General features: G+C 37.3%; 2 protein-coding genes across 2 annotated transcripts in view; both read left to right on the top strand.

Moving 5' to 3' along the window:
- The window catches only part of LOC112055162 (kazrin), a 199,762-nt gene that overhangs the window by 83,104 nt on the left and 98,811 nt on the right, over positions 1–17,847 (top strand). The window contains exon 3 of the mRNA XM_052885385.1: positions 17,051–17,103. The gene's annotated coding sequence lies outside the window, so the exon portion shown is untranslated. The remainder of the gene's footprint in view (positions 1–17,050; positions 17,104–17,847) is intronic.
- Positions 7,888–10,304, top strand: LOC128198720 (uncharacterized). The gene is made up of 2 exons (XM_052885384.1): positions 7,888–10,055; positions 10,179–10,304. Exons 1-2 carry the CDS (start codon positions 8,323–8,325, stop codon positions 10,183–10,185), a joined length of 1,740 nt encoding a protein of 579 aa, XP_052741344.1. The 5' UTR covers positions 7,888–8,322; the 3' UTR covers positions 10,186–10,304.

Raw genomic sequence — 17,847 nt, 5'->3', positions numbered from 1 at the left:
GTACAATGTAGTGTAGAAACCGAAAGGGGTGTAGGTTTTGATTCTCTACCTATCAAGTTAGCCCGCTTCCATCTTAGATTGCATTATCACGTACCATCAGGTAAGATTGTAGTCAAGGACTAACTTGTAAAGAAAAAAACACACACACACACACTGTATTAAAAGTCCTTTTAAATAAAGATAAAAGAAAGATACTCATAAATCGTTGGATGACACCATTCGGTTTGTAAAACCAATATCTACTAAGCTCGCTTCGTAGCTATGTGGCGTGTATGTAAATAAAAACAGTTGCCAGAACATCCCTTTCAACCACGAGTATTCGTAATTTCCTGGCGAGCGAAATTTGTGCAGTGTAAAATACTAACATAGATAAATAATAAAAGAAGTCTTTAAAGCCACAGCCTCGTGCAGTGTTTCAGTTCTTGCAGTCTTTACATTTACATCAAGTAGACTCTAAAATGAAATGCATGTTATGAATATATTAATTAAAAAATACGTTTCTAATTACACAAACTTGCAGCAATTGATATTGAATAATGTAAGAGTAATGCGATATTTTATCATTATTTTTACACGCTTTATATTAGCTTCACTTGTAAATATGTATGTAAGAAAATCTTGAAATCTTAATTTGATCCACTTCCCGGTCTTCGTGGAGGATGAAATTTTGCACACGCTCTGAGTTCTGATGACATTATATGACTAGCTAAGAAACGTCATTACAAATCCAATATGGCGGCCTCCCCAATCACTTTAACTATGTAGGAAAGACAAATCTTGGAATCTTAATTTGATCCACTTCCCGATCTTCGTGTAGGATGAAATTTTGCACACGTTCTGAGTTCTGATGACAATACATGACTAGCTAAGAAACGTCATTACAAATACAATATGGCAAGATGGCTCCCCAAGATATCGGACTGGCTGCTTGAAATCCACCCCCATAATTTGAATAATTCTTTCAGTGTCAGATAGCTAATTTATCGAGAAAGGCTATAGGATATATAAAATCCCCGTATTCCTACGGGAACAGGAACCACGCGGGTAAAACCGCACGGCGTCAGCTATTAAAATAATAGATTGAATAAATAATTCGTTCCACTTTTTATTTTCAACTTAATTCAATTTTACATGGTATAAACACAATTATTATTATAATATCTACTGATTGCTTAAATTCTAATGTTGGTATAACTTTAAATAAAATAAATAAATAAAAATAAAAAAGCCTTTTATTTCTTGTCTTACAAGTAATATATAATATTATAGACAGATTAGTAAAAGTAATAGGTACAAGAACCCCTCTAGGAGAGGGTGAAGGCCTCCTCCAGTTCAGACCATCTCTGCCGATCTTTGGCTATTTTAGCCCATGTATTGCCAGCGATTTTTGCGATGTCGTCGGACCACCTACCAAGTGGTCGGCCAACTCGCCTGTAACCCGGGGGGCCTGACCACGATGTCAGTCTTGTTGTCCAACGATCGTCACTCATCCTTGCTACATAACTTTAAAATAAGAATGAAATTCACACACAAAAATGCAATGCGACGTTTCATTTATGGCCATTATTTTACTAATGAGTCTATTGCAGCCAACTGCAGAGCCGTGGTTCATAATTATAATGCCGCAGAACAAAACGCGCTAAGGGTACCATCAGACTAAAAACAGAATCACAGACTTTTGCAAATAAATTAAAGGTTTTATCCTAAAGAACCTTGTTAACCTCATAAATGTATGAGGAACCTTTTGTGCAAGGTTTTTTTTTAGATTGTAAAATGCTGAAATGCAGTCCATACTTACTTAGAATGCTTTCTTAAACTTTTCTTTGTAAAGATTATTTTGTGATATATTTGATTACCCAGTAGTTATGACCTCAGCTTTTGATTCGGAGGGCGTCGGAAAATGTCATGGTAGATGACATTTCTCAGTTTATTTGATGTTTATTTTAATAGGTTGTTAATAAATACTAAATTAGTGAATAGGCTTACAGGTCTTACAGGACAGCTTAACGTGTTCCCCGAGGCACTGCTGAGTATCACCATCAACTTCTCAACTATGAGATGAAAAATTGCACTGAAAATTTTAGAAAGAAAGAAAAGCTAAGTTTTATGGCCCGACCGTGGACTCGAACCCAGGTCTTTGTGATTAGAAGCCTACATAGGCTATGCTGGATCAACAAGGCAGGTCATAGGTACCTATTACACATTACAATTAGATAGTCCGATGCACAATCATGATAATCAGATTCAAATCTACTGGTGTTGTTATATATTATATACCTGGTTGTTTTAGGCATATAGGTATCATTGTAATTGATTATGTCATGTAGAAAGACATCAAGCCTAACTATACACGAATATACGCCCACAGCCGTATCGAGTTATCATTAATATCATGTACTAGCTGTCAGCTAGTAGCTGACGCCGCGCGGTTGAATCTAAACTAATATTGAAATAATTTTTCAAATCGAATCGACCAAATCAAAATTAAAAATATAATATTAGTATAGATTTATAGATTTACTCTCTCATTGAGAGAGGAAGCTCGTGCTCAAAAGTGAGCGGCATATGGGTTGATAGTAATTATGAAGATTAATTTAGTAAAGTGTAACTCAATCTAAGATAGGTATTTTTATTGACTAGTTTACGGAAAGCTTTTACATAGTGTTTTAAGTTTTTGACAATAAGTAGTAATAGAGCCTATGTAACCTCAGAGCTGTTTTTTTAAATCAGATGAAGAAAGATATTTAAAGTCAAACACAGTACAGATATAATTCGAGCCAGGTGTCAAGTTAGTTTGCACGAGTTGTAGTTGCGTTTTAAAATTAAGAGTTCCTCGGAGACGAAGCTGCCGGCGTCTGCTATACATATCTATACGCTCAATAAATGCAGCTGTTAAAATATTCAACAAAAATATTATTATAAAAACAAAAAACCCTACTGCTTAATGAACTGAAAAGAGAAAAACAAGTAGGTATCACAATATCTGTATAAAGTTCTGTCTAAATTCTTTATGTGATCTTTCATTTGATACCCATATTATTAGGGTTTTTTTTATTTATTTTTTACAAGTTAGCCCTTGACTACAATCTCACCTGATGGTAAGTGACGATGCAGTCTAAGATGGAAGCGGGCTAACTTGATAGGAGGAGGATGAAAATCCACACCCCTTTCGGTTTCTACACGGCATCGTACCGGAACGCTAAATCGCTTGGCGGTATGCTTTGCCGGTAGGGTGGTAACTAGCCACGGCCGAAGCCTCCCACCAGCCAGACCTGGACCAATTAAGAAAATTTCAATCTGCCCAGCTGGGGATCGAACCCAGGACCTACGTTTTGTAAATCCACCGCGCATACCACTGCGCCACGGAGGCCGTCAAAAATGGTAAAAAATGGGAGGGTATGGTAAAAAAATCTTACCCCCCACCTTTTTTTCAATTACGGGCGCCATTTATAAAATTTATATAGCCTATGTCACTACCACAATTCTAACAAACTCAATGACACCTCATATGTCAAAATCCGTCCAGCCGTTTGGGCTGTAGAACGTGCCAAAGATATGGACATACATACACACATATATACGTTCGAAAAAAATTACCCTCCTTCTGACGCAGTCGGGTAAAAAGAAAACTGGAATAAGGTGGATAAGTTAGCAACTCGTTATAAATTTGCATTAACCATCTTACTTTTCGACGGCGTGACGGTATACCTACCGGTTTAGCTTCCGAGGTAGTTTGTAACAAATTGTAATCTGTCTAAGTTCCTTTAATCTCACTCTTTAATCCCCCGAGGGGTCCTGAATTTATTGGCCGCTCGTAATTAAAACTTCGGCAAACCCCGTCAAACTCGGAACCACCTCGGAACGGTATCTTCAGGTGATTTTGTCTAAACATTTATTGTATGCCACAGCATCTGTTTAATTCTTACTTTATCGTTATTGTGAAATGGTTGTACGTTTGTATTTGTGTTACATTTTTACGCCTTATATATTCACCTGTTAAACATAATATTGTGAATACACATTCATAATATATGTAGGTAAGAAAAACGGAAACTTTTCATTCACATTTATTATAAGCTAGAAGTAGCAGACGCCCGCGATTTCGTCCGTTCTTAGACTTCCTTAATCCGGCTTTTTCTCAAAATCTATTCTTAAAATAGATATAAATATTAATTAACTGGGCAGTTTTAACTGTTCAGTTTTGTCTAATCGAAATTTCGATTAAAATCATTATAAAAAATAGTTCAGTTAAAACTGATGGACACTAGTTTCTGTCACTTTTAACTGAACTGCCAACACTATTTTGGTCTTTATTATCAATTCTGCACATCTGTAACACGGGTTAAATTTATGAAAGTGGAACATTTTGAATATTTATGTAGGAATTATTGATTAGATTAATATAATTTAGAGATTATTATTTGAGTACCTAAAAGGAAAGCTATAGTAGAGATCGTACAGCGTACTTGTCTGATGTTTTAATTATTATGGTAATATACTTTTGCTAAAAGTTCATTACCCAGGAGACAATGGTAACAGAATACAATAGTTGCTAAAGAAAAATTTCAATTTTAAATTTGTTTCTTTCCTTAAAAAAGCCGAATCAATTACCCATCAGGAATACTTTGAAGCATAACTTTGCATCATTTGAAAATTCATTTTACTCCATAATAATAAAAATAAATCAACTTCACATTGTAGACTTCTATATTCCAGTAGCTGGAGTCTCCTATCAGAATGAGAGAGGTTAGGCCAAACGCTGGCCCAATGCGGATTGGCAGACTTCACACACGCAGAGAATTCAGTAAATTATCTGGTATGCAGGTTTCCTCACGATATTTTCCTTCACCGATTGAGAGACTGATTCTCATTCTGAGAGGAGACTCGAGCTCAGCTGTGAGGTGAATATGGGTTGAAAACGAAAAGAAACGATATTCCAGTATATTATATAGGTACTATTACATACTATACATCAACAATTATACTAAAGAAACATGGATATGTTTAAATTATTAATATTTTAATATTAATCACTACGAGTAGAAGATAGAGAAATGTAAAATTCATTTGCTACACTTACTTACTCTTTAGTCGCTTGCTAAAATGCAAAGAAGGATCCTCATTATCGAGGGGTGGTGGTTCGATGCCCACCCCGTTGGTCTATTGTCGTACCCACTCCTAATACAGTCTTTCCCGACTAGTTGGAGGGGAATGGGAATATTGGGCTAATTTAAAAGTTATGTCAAATACTTATTCTTTTAAAAAAAAAATCAAGAACTATATTAGTCTTACTAAGGGTACTCGACATTCATGTCTGGAATAAATGAAGATATAAAGCTGAACGTATGTCTGTACACTGGCAATTTGACGTTTAATAAATTTCCGGTTGCGCCACGAGGCAAGGTGCAATTTGGAGCACAAGAAAATATATAGAGGTCATTTTCCAGATGGTGTGGTCTAGTTGCCTCGAGGTGATACATTCGATGACGCTGTGTAATATTAATCCAAGAATGCAACTCAGTTGAGATTGATATTGAGATAGATAGCTAAACATTGTAGTGCCCACGCCTAGATTATTTATTTATTTACTTAAATTATACCCGGGAAGACTTTTCTATTATATCTACGGACATTTATGTACAAATGGATGCCATATGACGGAATTACATTCGAGTTTACTCCTCACGTATGCGTTGCGTTAGGCCAATATTGATCAATTTTAATAATATTAATTGTTTTTTTTTTCACAATGTAAAATTAAGAATTTCTATTTCTACTACTTCCCAAAGCTACCATGATCCTTAACTTAATAATTGCTTAACGTAATTACCTAACTTAATAATTAATAATGAAACTTAATAAATAATAAAGCTTAATAATTGCTTATCGTAATTACATAAGGTGGAATCATGGACTGAGGGACTTTCAGCCTTAACAAAATGGTCTAGCCATCACTATTAGTGAATGTAGCGAAGCTCTCGTGAAATTTCGCAAATAGATTTTCACAAATTAAGTGCTTGGCTCGTATTTCAGGCTATTACATTAACTATATTAATTACAAGCATTAAAATACTAGCGGACTTATAAAATTGTCGGGACCGAAATTGGGTCGAGAGGATTTTTGGGAGGAGGGATAAAAAATGATAAAAACAGCATTTTTTATCACTTTTCATTCGAATATTCAATACTAAGATTAAGTGAATGTTATTTAAACGGGTACATACCACGATAAAACGACGAGATTTTTATTGTCGATATGTCGACTCAGTTGCATGGATCGTGGTCACGACGGGACTGAAAAAAAATCTCGTCGTTTTATCGTGGTATGTACCCGTTTAAATAACATTCATAATGAACAACCACGAAATAAGTTTAAAATCATTAAGATTAAGTGCTTTGAATTTTTTATCGTTTTATGGAATTTAGGCAAGTTTTAATTAAATCCGCGGAATTCAAGCAAGTTTTTAGTAATTCGTAACCTTTGGTTTTTAAATCTAATTAGTGTAATTCTAACACATGAAGTTGTTGTTCTTTTATTTTGAACTAACGGACGTCCGCGATTTCGTCCGCGTGGAAAATAGTTTTTCACAAATCCCGCGGGAACCATGGACTTTTCTGGGATGAAAGTAGCCTATGTGTTAAAATCTATTTCCATACCATCCAAGAAAACATCCAAACAAACATCCATACAATCTTTTGACGTTTATAATATTAGTAGGATATTTTTATTGACAATAATTTACAATCAACATACAATTTCCCAATTTTTTATTCCTCAAAGGTCAGGCAGTTAACAGTACCGCCAAGGAAGTCATTAAAATTTGTTTGTATAAGAAAAAGAGGCAAAAAAATACTAAGCAAGCAAAGGAGCAAAGCCCTTTAAATCGAAAGATATGCGAGACTCAAGTGCTGAGTGTTGTGATTCCCTGTTAGGGGGCTCACGGCGTTGGGATTTTTAATTAAATCCCGTAATACTCGGGGAGGGATGGTAAATTGTTTTTGCAGGTACCTATAATACCTACAGTGAGCTGATTTATAGTAAGCACGTTTACTGAATACTGAGCCGTGATAGCCTAGTGGATATGACATATTAATTGATTATGAAACACGGCTAAAACTCACGTGATATTACGTCGGAGTATGCCCGACTAGTTTCGAACCCATACGGGGCCCTTAGTCATGAGCTGGTTCTTGCATCGCGGCACGATCCAAACTGCAAAGCGGCGGCGCGACGCGCTGCTGCACGCATTGCGCGCGCGGAGAGGGGTTGAGTGGTGGGGAGTGAAGGTTCCGTTACACTCTCCGACGGTTCATTAATGTCATCTTCATTAGACTCGTCTTCTTGTAAGCAAACCGAACTAATGCTATCTTGTTCCAAGTTTGTTGTATGTGACAATGAAAGAAATAGCGGTTTCCACGCTGTGGGCAGCAACCATCCATGATCCCGATTAAAATTCGGGTGACGACTAATTTCTATCGCTTCACGTATCTTACGAGGTACTAGAAACTTTTCCCTTGACAATACAGAAGCCTTATCAAAACGGATATAATGAGTCGTACCCGAAGCTAGAACATGCTCGGCTATTGCTGAACCGTCCGTGTCCACATTCTTCATGCTCCGTATGTGTTCTTTTACTCTTGTGGTGATGTTACGGCGAGTCTCACCGATGTATGACCTACCACAGTCACACGGAATCTTGTACACCCCGGGCACGTTCAGCGGATCCCTATCCTTAGGCGATCGCAGTATACTCTTCACCAATGCAGGTGGACGAAACCGCGTCACTATGTCAAATCTCCGTTGGAGATAGTGGCTGATTTTGTCCGTCACGCCCTTCACATATGTTAAGTACACTGGTGACCGGTTCACACAGGACGGCTTGGTTGTATGAATTACATCTTCAGTTAACGGGAATTTTGGATCAAGATTTGTGGGATGCCGTGGATACTATGACATATAATAGGTCTGATAACATACGTCGTAGTTCTGAGTACGTACATAATAAGAAGCTAGAATATTTAACAGCTGATAGTAGAACAAAAGCCAATAAACAACATCATTTATGTGACTACCCGCGATGTACTACACAAAGTGACGCAGCAGTGATTAATCTATCTTCAGTAACGTTAAACGAAAACGGTCTTAATGCCTTGGGCAAAGGGTTGAATTTTGCTCTAGCACCTAGAAACATACCTATGGAATCAATTGTGTGTAGTATTGAAGACGCAATATTTCGTAATAAAATTCCAACGCGTGATGCAGAATGCTTACGATAGGACATAGCTACGTTTTTACGTCGAGCAAAGTTACCGCCGTCGAATATGAGCAGGAGTGACAGAGCGGCGTTAATGGAAATTCGTAATAATGAGGATATTTTGATACTGCCTGCAGACAAAGGTAATGCCACCGTGATTGTGGATACGGATGCTTATGAAAATAAGATTAACCATTTGTTATCGGATACCACTACATATAAAAAATTAAATCATAATCCCACAACCCGGAATACAAATAAAATTATTAAACTTTTGCAGTCCATTAATGATAAAAATTTGCTTACAAAGTTACGGCCCTGCAACCCCACTTCACCTAAAATCTATGGTTTACCCAAAATTCACAAGCCAGACTGGCCTTTGAGACCTATTGTCAGTCAGATTGATTCACCCACATACTTGGCATCAAAACATCTCGCGACGTTACTCAAACCGTTTACAGGCAATACCAGTAGTTTTGTTAAAGACTCGAAACACTTCGTTCATATAATTAAAAATGAAATTATTAGTGACTCAGAGATTATGGTGAGTTTTGATGTGGAGTCTTTGTTTACGAATGTTCCTGTGGAAGAAGTAATTTCATTAATTAAGGGTTTCATAACGGATTCAAAACTACCATCGGCTTACTTGGATTTGAGTGAGTTTTGTCTTAAAAGTGGTTATTTTATGTGGCGAGGTGACTATTATAGCCAAATAGACGGTGTTGCCATGGGGTCGCCGATTGCACCTGTAGTGGCCAATATATTTATGGAGTGGGTGGAACGCGAGTTGGTCGATAAAATGACATATAGACCGCGTTTTTGGCTGCGTTATGTGGATGATGTGTTTGCCATTGTAAACAGGGATGATTTGGCCATAATATTCCAGTGTCTCAACAGTCTACATGAGAAGGTTCATTTTACGAAAGAGGAAGAAAAAGAGGGCGGTCTGCCATTTTTAGACGTGATGGTGATCCGGGGGTCTGGTGGTGAATTACATACAACGGTGTACCGAAAACCGACTCACACCAACAGATATCTCCATGCGAGTTCGCACCACCATCCATCGCAGATATCGTCGGTACCAAGAAGCCTCATAAATCGAGCCCTAAGTCTTTGTGACCCACCCTATATTGAGTGCGAACTAAGAGTAGTGAGACAGGCGCTGGAGAACAATGGCTATAGTTGGCGTCAGAGTTCCAGATGGGCACAAACAACAACTAGGCGGAAACCGTCCTGTGTGAACCGGTCACCAGTGTACTTAACATATGTGAAGGGCGTGACGGACAAAATCAGCCACTATCTCCAACGGAGATTTGACATAGTGACGCGGTTTCGTCCACCTGCATTGGTGAAGAGTATACTGCGATCGCCTAAGGATAGGGATCCGCTGAACGTGCCCGGGGTGTACAAGATTCCGTGTGACTGTGGTAGGTCATACATCGGTGAGACTCGCCGTAACATCACCACAAGAGTAAAAGAACACATACGGAGCATGAAGAATGTGGACACGGACGGTTCAGCAATAGCCGAGCATGTTCTAGCTTCGGGTACGACTCATTATATCCGTTTTGATAAGGCTTCTGTATTGTCAAGGGAAAAGTTTCTAGTACCTCGTAAGATACGTGAAGCGATAGAAATTAGTCGTCACCCGAATTTTAATCGGGATCATGGATGGTTGCTGCCCACAGCGTGGAAACCGCTATTTCTTTCATTTTCACATACAACAAACTTGGAACAAGATAGCATTAGTTCGGTTTGCTTACAAGAAGACGAGTCTAATGAAGATGACATTAATGAACCGTCGGAGAGTGTAACGGAACCTTCACTCCCCACCACTCAACCCCTCTCCGCGCGCGCAATGCGTGCAGCAGCGCGTCGCGCCGCCGCTTTGCAGTTTGGATCGTGCCGCGATGCAAGAACCAGCTCATGACTAAGGGCCCCGTATGGGTTCGAAACTAGTCGGGCATACTCCGACGTAATATCACGTGAGTTTTAGCCGTGTTTCATAATCAATTAATATGAATAACACTCACGATAGTTTAAATTCTAAAATAGTGGATATGACCTTTGCCTTAGAATCGGAGGATGTAGCATCGAATCCGTTCCGGGGCATGCATCTCCAAATTTTCAGTTATATGCATATTAATTGAAATTCTCAGAATGAGAGGGGTTAGGCTAATACCACCTATCATATCCACCACGCTCCCCAATGCGGATTGGCAGACTTCACACACGCAGAGAATTAAGAAAATTCTCTGGTATTCAGGTTTCCTCACGATGTTTTTCCTTTACCGTTTGAGACACGTGATATTTAATTTCTGAAAAGTTGGAGTTGCATGCCCCGGACCGGATTTGAACCCACACCTTCCGGAATTGGAGGCAGAGGTCTTATCCACTAAACTATCACGTCCTCAAAGATGCTGATGGATTTGCATTATATTTCCAATGACTTAACCTGTCGATGTCGATGTTTGTTGTCTTGCCATCACCACGATCGTGTAAATGAAAACTGTTGTCAGAAATATTTTAAAGCAATATTTTACAATTTGAATATTGAATTATGTCAAGAACACTGAATGTTTATGTAGCGTTAAAACGATGAGCATAATATTTCATGCAGAGCACGATCATATTTACCAAGAATGAAGAAAATTCACCTAGAAACATGCACTTTAGTTCAATCTTAGGAAATCCATTTTTAAAAAGCGAAGCTCTGGTACCTTCTATCTTGCAGTATGAGTAGGTATCCTGTTTTGTAAGGAGTTAGAGTTACCCGGTTTTTTCTATTGCGTGTTTTATTGCACAAAAATATTTTTCATATGGCTATGGTAATAATAACTCAGTCGTAATCAATTAATTTTTTGTATGATATCATTAATCTGTATTACTATTGTGTTTTTAAATAAATTTATCATTTAAGATTATTTATAGGAGACATAGTTATTTTTATTCATTTAATTTTTCGTATGAGTTATCAAATTTTACAAAATGTAAGATATATCAATTTATTTTTCATTGTATGCATAATTAGGTAGAATGTTAAGAAAAGCACAAAAAACCAAATGAATTTTTAAATTTATTAATTTAATCTATTGATTATTTTTTTATTGTAATAGGTATAATGCAATGTTTTCAAAAATAACTCGATTAAAGTACAAATAATCACTTAAAACTAGAAATGCCGAAACCTCCATCGCAGAGAATTTGGTGAAAGGCTTTTAAAGTGCTAAGGGGTGAGGCTTTAAAAGGTTTTTAGGAACATTTAAAGTACCCTCGCAATTAATAAGCACAAACAGATTGTGAAATATGGTATACCTACAATTATTACCAATGTGAAAGCTTTGGGGTCCTTAATTAAACTTGGCCAGGTTAAAAGGGGTGGTTGATTAAAAAGGAAATTTTCTCGCTGTTCTTGAGGAATTACTTCGTAGCCGTGAAATAATATTTACGTCGCGTTTGACATCGTATTTGATTTGCTACGTTCTTATATTTTCGTTTATAACTAGAGTAGGTATAACAATGTTCTTGGTCCACTGAATAGTTCATTAAATATGAGGCAAAGTCCCGGGTTTGGCTATCAATTCAATATTCTATTTTCGAAAGATGTAGTAGTCAGGTTAAATGCATTTGTGTGAACGCAAAGATAAAGAAGGGAATGCCTATCTCCGACCCTGGCCTAACCTAGCCATCCGGCAATTTACTTATAGTTTTTAAAATCTTTATAATTCTTCTTTAATAATAAAATCATTATTAAAGTAGCATTATTGAAGCGAGTCGTGAAGCTGAAGTGGCAATGGGCAGGCCACATAGTTCCAAGAGCCGATGGACGTTGGAATCCCAGGGTGCTGGGAATGGCGACCCCGCACCGGAAAGCGCAGTGTTGGTCGCCCCCCGCTAAGTGGACCGAAGACATCAAGCGGGTTGCAGGGAGCCGCTGGATGCTGGGCGGCTCGAGACTGTTTTGCAATGTTTTCCATGCAAGATGCCTATGTCCAGCCGTGGACGTCCATCGGCTGATAATGATGATGATGATGAATGAAATCATTACTTTATCGATAAAAAGTTTGCTACAACATTTTCAATTCAACTTTGCCTGAACGCTGCTTACTAGCAAAAATAATGATTTGATTTGATTTAATTTGATTTGTGTGAAGTAAAGAAACGTGTATTGTCGTTCCTGAGCAGAAAAACCTGGTACAGCAATAGGGATGATGACAGTTTTTTAAATTGTATATAAATTAAGAGTATGGTAATAGTAAAGCAATTTTCTAAAAGTAACAGGATATCTGCGATCATTACTTTCGGAGTTACAGGGATTTAAAGAGTCAGATTTGCGGCGCTGCCGCGGATCGCTGAAAAACGCTCCATACAAAATGGCACGAACTAGTGACGTCGTTGGCTCGCTGATCGTTAGATTTGTATGGGCGTTAAAATAAAATCACTAATATCTTTGTTATTTGTGCGTTTATGTTTAAAGTTCATTTATTGAAAAATGTCACATTTAATGTAAGGAAGTTAAAGCTGTATGAATTTTTATCTAATTACGATAAAAAAAATTGATAGATTTGAAATTTTATAATCTTATTTATTTAGCAAATACACAAAACATTCTTAGTATAAATTAGTTAACATTGACCTTATTTACCCGAATGTATCATAAAAATCAATTTATTCAAACCTAGTCATCATCCCCATTGACAAAATCCTATCAAGCACCTATCAAGCATTTCAACTTATCTAAGTATGGAGCAGAACATATTGAATATCTGTTGGAAACTTTTATAGCTCTCACTAAAGTCTAAACGCTAAAAAGTTTCGCCTATTCTTTAAACTTTTTGTCTTAGAGTTGGAAAGAGAAATAACGATAAAGATGTTCGAAAAGTGTTTAGGATAATATTCGACTTTAACGTTCGAAATAGTTTTAGCTATTATCGCGAAACGTGTTAGAAGAGAGGATTTTTGGAATTTTCAACTTTAAATGGGAGGTATAAACTTTAAAGTTTGCATTAAAGCTTTTGCTTGTTAGAGTAGAAACTTGATATAACAGCTGCATATTGTAAATAAATAATTTTGCGTTCAGGGCTTTTGTATATTCACATTTGTGGGTAGGATACAGGAGGTGAAGTTTTGTATAACCCGTGGTACAGATCTGCAGTTTTGACTAACTCAACAGTCTTAACAGACTTAACAGTCGAACTATACAGTTAAATCGTCCTTAAATAGTATTCATCAGGTTTTTTCTAATGATTGTGATTGAAATTGCGGTTAGATAAAACGGTAAAACTGAAGGTCTTCAAAGGCGCTACGCCTCTTAGAGACCTTGATTCTCGGTTTGAAAAAGTAACATAATTATAAGATTTCTAAATTACTACCCACTTTTTTATTCTTATAATTGCTCTTCGATAGCATTGCAAAAAAATATTTTATTTTACTTGGAGTTGCAAACTTCAAATGATCACTAAGTCCCGGAGTTGAGTCTTTTGATTGCATTAAATAGGCTCTGAAACTACTGGATTGATTTGAAAAATTCATTCACCAATGGAAAGCTACATTATAAGCGAATAACATGGGTTTTATTTTGTACTGGTATTCCTACGGGAAAGGAAATTACGCGGGTAAAACCACGTGAGGTCTGCTGGTAAAATATAAAACAATATCCGCATAAAACGCCCTACCCGAAAATGTTAACAGTGAGTAATTTTTGCAAGAGCGCAAACACCACTTTACATAATACATAAAACATAAATGCAACTGGAAATAAAATGGAAGCAAATGCAAGCTGCTACCGATTTTTAATACTTTTTTTTCCCCTTTTTGTACATCTCCGGGCGATATGTTGCTGCTGAGTTATGAGTGTCGCTCGGATGCAGGTCGCTTCCTTTCATTACTTACGACCAGGTACACAGTTTCATTTTTTTAATCGAGAACATTCGTTTTTGTTACCTTTTTTAGAGTTCCGTAAATCAGAAGGAAAACAAACGAACCCTTATAGGATCACTTTGTTGTTTGTCTATCTGTCCATTAGACTGTCAAGACTCTTTGGTCAAAAATGTTATCTTTTTCCGAGTTATTTCATATATTCTACATTCTACGCTCATAAACAGTCTCTCTCTTCTCAGGAACGTGTGGAAGTATTGAGTTGAAATTAATACCATATACCTGGATACAGAGTCCCTTAAAGTTCTGAATAAATCAAACTTCTAAGAATACGTAAAGAATTATAGCCGTTTATGCCGAAAGAAACGAAAATTTCGCTCGCTCATACGCGCAAAGGAATCAAAACAATTGATTTAGAACTCAATTTTGCATGGCATATAGTCTCATACTACAAGTTTAAGGACAAATCTGAAACTATACATTTGTAATTATATCAGAAATTTTATTACGGAACCCTCGATAGGCGAGACGCACTTGTCTGTTTTTTTATATAACTTTGGGAACAAGGAGAAGGCTCACCTGATGGTATGCGCCACACATCTCAGGGCATGCAATGAACGCGTCCATACAAAATGCCTTCCTGAATCCATCGTACTGAGGCGTAGGTTAAGCCTGTCGCATCAATATTACTGTTGAACACGAATCTCCCCCCCAGAATATCACTGTTGAACACGAATCTCCTCTCAAAATTTTTTGACGGCCTCCGTGGCGCAGTGGTATGCGCGGTGGATTTACGGATGTGCCTATTAAGGTTTTCTTAATTGGTCCAGGTCAGGCTGGTGGAAGGCTTCGGCCGTGGTTAGTTACCACCCTACCGACACGACGACGTACCGCCAAGCGGTTTAGCGTTCCGGTACGATGTCGAGTAGAAACCGAAAGGGGTGTGGATTTTCATCCTCCTCCTAACAAGTTAGCCCGCTTCCATCTTAGATTGCAGATTGTAGTCAAGGGCTAACTTGTAAAGAATAAAAAAAAGAATGAAAGGCGTTAGGCTAATAAATAATCCACCACGCTGGCTCAATGCGGATTAGGTTCAAGCCTTATGCAACTGTAATTTTAAGCCTCAATAGCTCAATGGTAAGAGCAGTAGGACTCATCACCGAGGGGTGGTGGTTCGATTCCCGCCCCATTGGTCTATTGCGTGCCCACTCCTAATACAGTCTTTCCCGACTAGTTGGAGGGGAATGGGAATATTGGTCAACATTATTAAAAAATATATAACATAGACCATGTTGGGCCGGAACGCAACAATACTGCTTGGTGGCAGAGATAAACATAGCGGTATAGGGTACGTTCCGATACGAGCTTTTTGATAAAGCTCGTATCGGAACGTACCCTATACCGCTATTGCAATTGAATGTAGGTATTTTAGTGGTACGAGCTTTTTGATAAAGCTCGTACCACTAAAATACCTACATTCAATTGCAATTTTTATTATCAAGCAATTCGCGTCGATATATTTTTTGGATTGGAGTTATATTTTTTAATAAACTAAAAGAGCTTTTTTTAAAACCGCGTTTTACGCGAACGAAGCATAGCATAATAAAGTAGCTTAGTGGACGTTCAAAAAGCTTCGATTTAATCTAAAAAAAGTATTTTTATTTTAATAACTACATAAACTATGTACTAAAATTGTGAAAATTTCCATTTTAAAAGCAAGTTGAAGAAAATGCACTTATTATGGTTTGCTTAGCAGACTTCTAATATTTTGTTTTGGTTATTATTCGTACAGAACTATGGACCTTTCTCTATAATGAAGACTAGAAAAATATTCTTTGTTCAGTGTTGTTTAATTAAACAGCTCGCGAAAGGGTCTCTCAAACATCTCTATTATTAAGCAAACTTAAACAAAATGTAAATTATAAAAAGTGCAGTTGCTGTAGAATATTCAACATGTTTATTTTTTTTGTTTTAAATAAGAGGTTGTTGTTTATTTTAATTATGCATTATTTTATATTATTCAAACATCAAGACGAGAAACAAAGAAATTTTTATTTCAGCTGATAAAAGGTTTGTTTTTTCAACCAGCGTTAACAAAAAGTGACGGCCTCCGTGGCGCAGTGGTATGCGCGGTGGATTTACATGACGGAGGTCCTGGGTTCGACCCCCCGCTGGGCAGATTGAGGTTTTCTTAATTGGTCCAGGTCTGGCTGGTGGGAGGCTTCGGCTGTCGCTAGTTACTACCCTACCGACAAAAAAGTACCGCCAAGCGATTAAGCGTTCCGGTACGATGTCGTGTAGGAACCGAAAGAGGTGTGGATTTCCATCCTCCTCCTAACAAGTTAGTCCACTTCCATCTTAGATTGCGTCATCACTTACCATCAGGTGAGATTGTAGTCAAGGTAAACTAACTTTTAAGAAATAAAAAAATACGTTTTTTGTTCTCAACCAATGGAAAAAAGCAACTGAAAAAAATGGAAATCTCATTAGCGTTTAAATATGTTAAAATTATTAACCGACTTAAAAAAGAAGGAGGTTTTCAATTTGTCGGAATCTTTAATGTATGTTTTTAAAATCTAGGCCTCAGAGATGATATTGAGCTTAGTCCCATCACACTGAATCAAAGTGGATTTGTGTAGGGTGATGTTTCACTGATTACTATCCAATAGTAAAAGTTATTATGTCTGGGACGAGGGACCAATGATTTATTCGCCACAAGGGGGTGATTGTACCCCATATGGACACTACCCCATCTTCGGCTTGCTATACTTTTAGATACTATTTATTTCATAGACAGATCGAGGAGTCGAATCCAGGTCTTCATGAGCAATGCTAACTACTTCTAACGAAGAATTACTGAACTGGAGCTGCCAATATTACAGAAACAAATTGTTAATACTAATAATTTATTGTTACAGATACAAAAAAATATAAGTAAAAGAAGAACTACCCATCGAGATTTTATCTCTAGGTATGTATGTATATTGTTTATGGATCTGCTCGTACCATTGAACGATTAAAGGGTAATTATATTTATTCAAAAAGTTGTCAATTTACTGGTATCTAACTCGTTGTCATCAACCCATATTCGGCTCACTGCTGAGCTCGAGTCTCCTCTCAGAATAAGAGGGGTAAGGCCAATGGTCCACCACGCTGATTGTCAATTAAGAAAATTCTCTGGTATGCAGGTTTCCTCACGATGTTTTCCTTCACCGATTGAGAGACACGTGATATTTAATTTCTTAAAATGCATACAACTGAAAAGTTGGAGGTGCATGCCCCGGACCGGATACGAACCCACACCCTCCAGAATCGGAGGCAGAGGTCATATCCACTGGGCTATCACGGGTCTCTAACTCAATTTTCTTTATTGAGAAATAAGAAAAATATCCCGGGTTCTTCTAATGTTTTCTTTGATGTTGTTAACTAAAGCAAATAAATTAGTGAGGACTTTCTCTTTGACATGGTCTTGTACATATGTTTTCTGTGACATGGTAACTACGTAACTATGTTGCTTACATAAAACGTAGAGATATAAAAAAAATACACCTTCTTGTCCCGATGGTAAACGGAGAATCAATTCTCAGCGGTTCGAGCTTCGCCCAAGAGACTATTGCTACACTCACTCCACTAATTGAGGGAAGGGGATATATTGATCAAATTCAAAAAAGATGTAGATAATATTTAGAAAAAAACCTGATTACCTGATAAAACA

The sequence above is a fragment of the Bicyclus anynana genome, chromosome 14, assembly GCF_947172395.1.
Source record: "Bicyclus anynana chromosome 14, ilBicAnyn1.1, whole genome shotgun sequence".
Classification (NCBI taxonomy): domain Eukaryota; kingdom Metazoa; phylum Arthropoda; class Insecta; order Lepidoptera; family Nymphalidae; genus Bicyclus; species Bicyclus anynana.
This window is presented reverse-complemented; position numbering and strand designations above follow the sequence as displayed.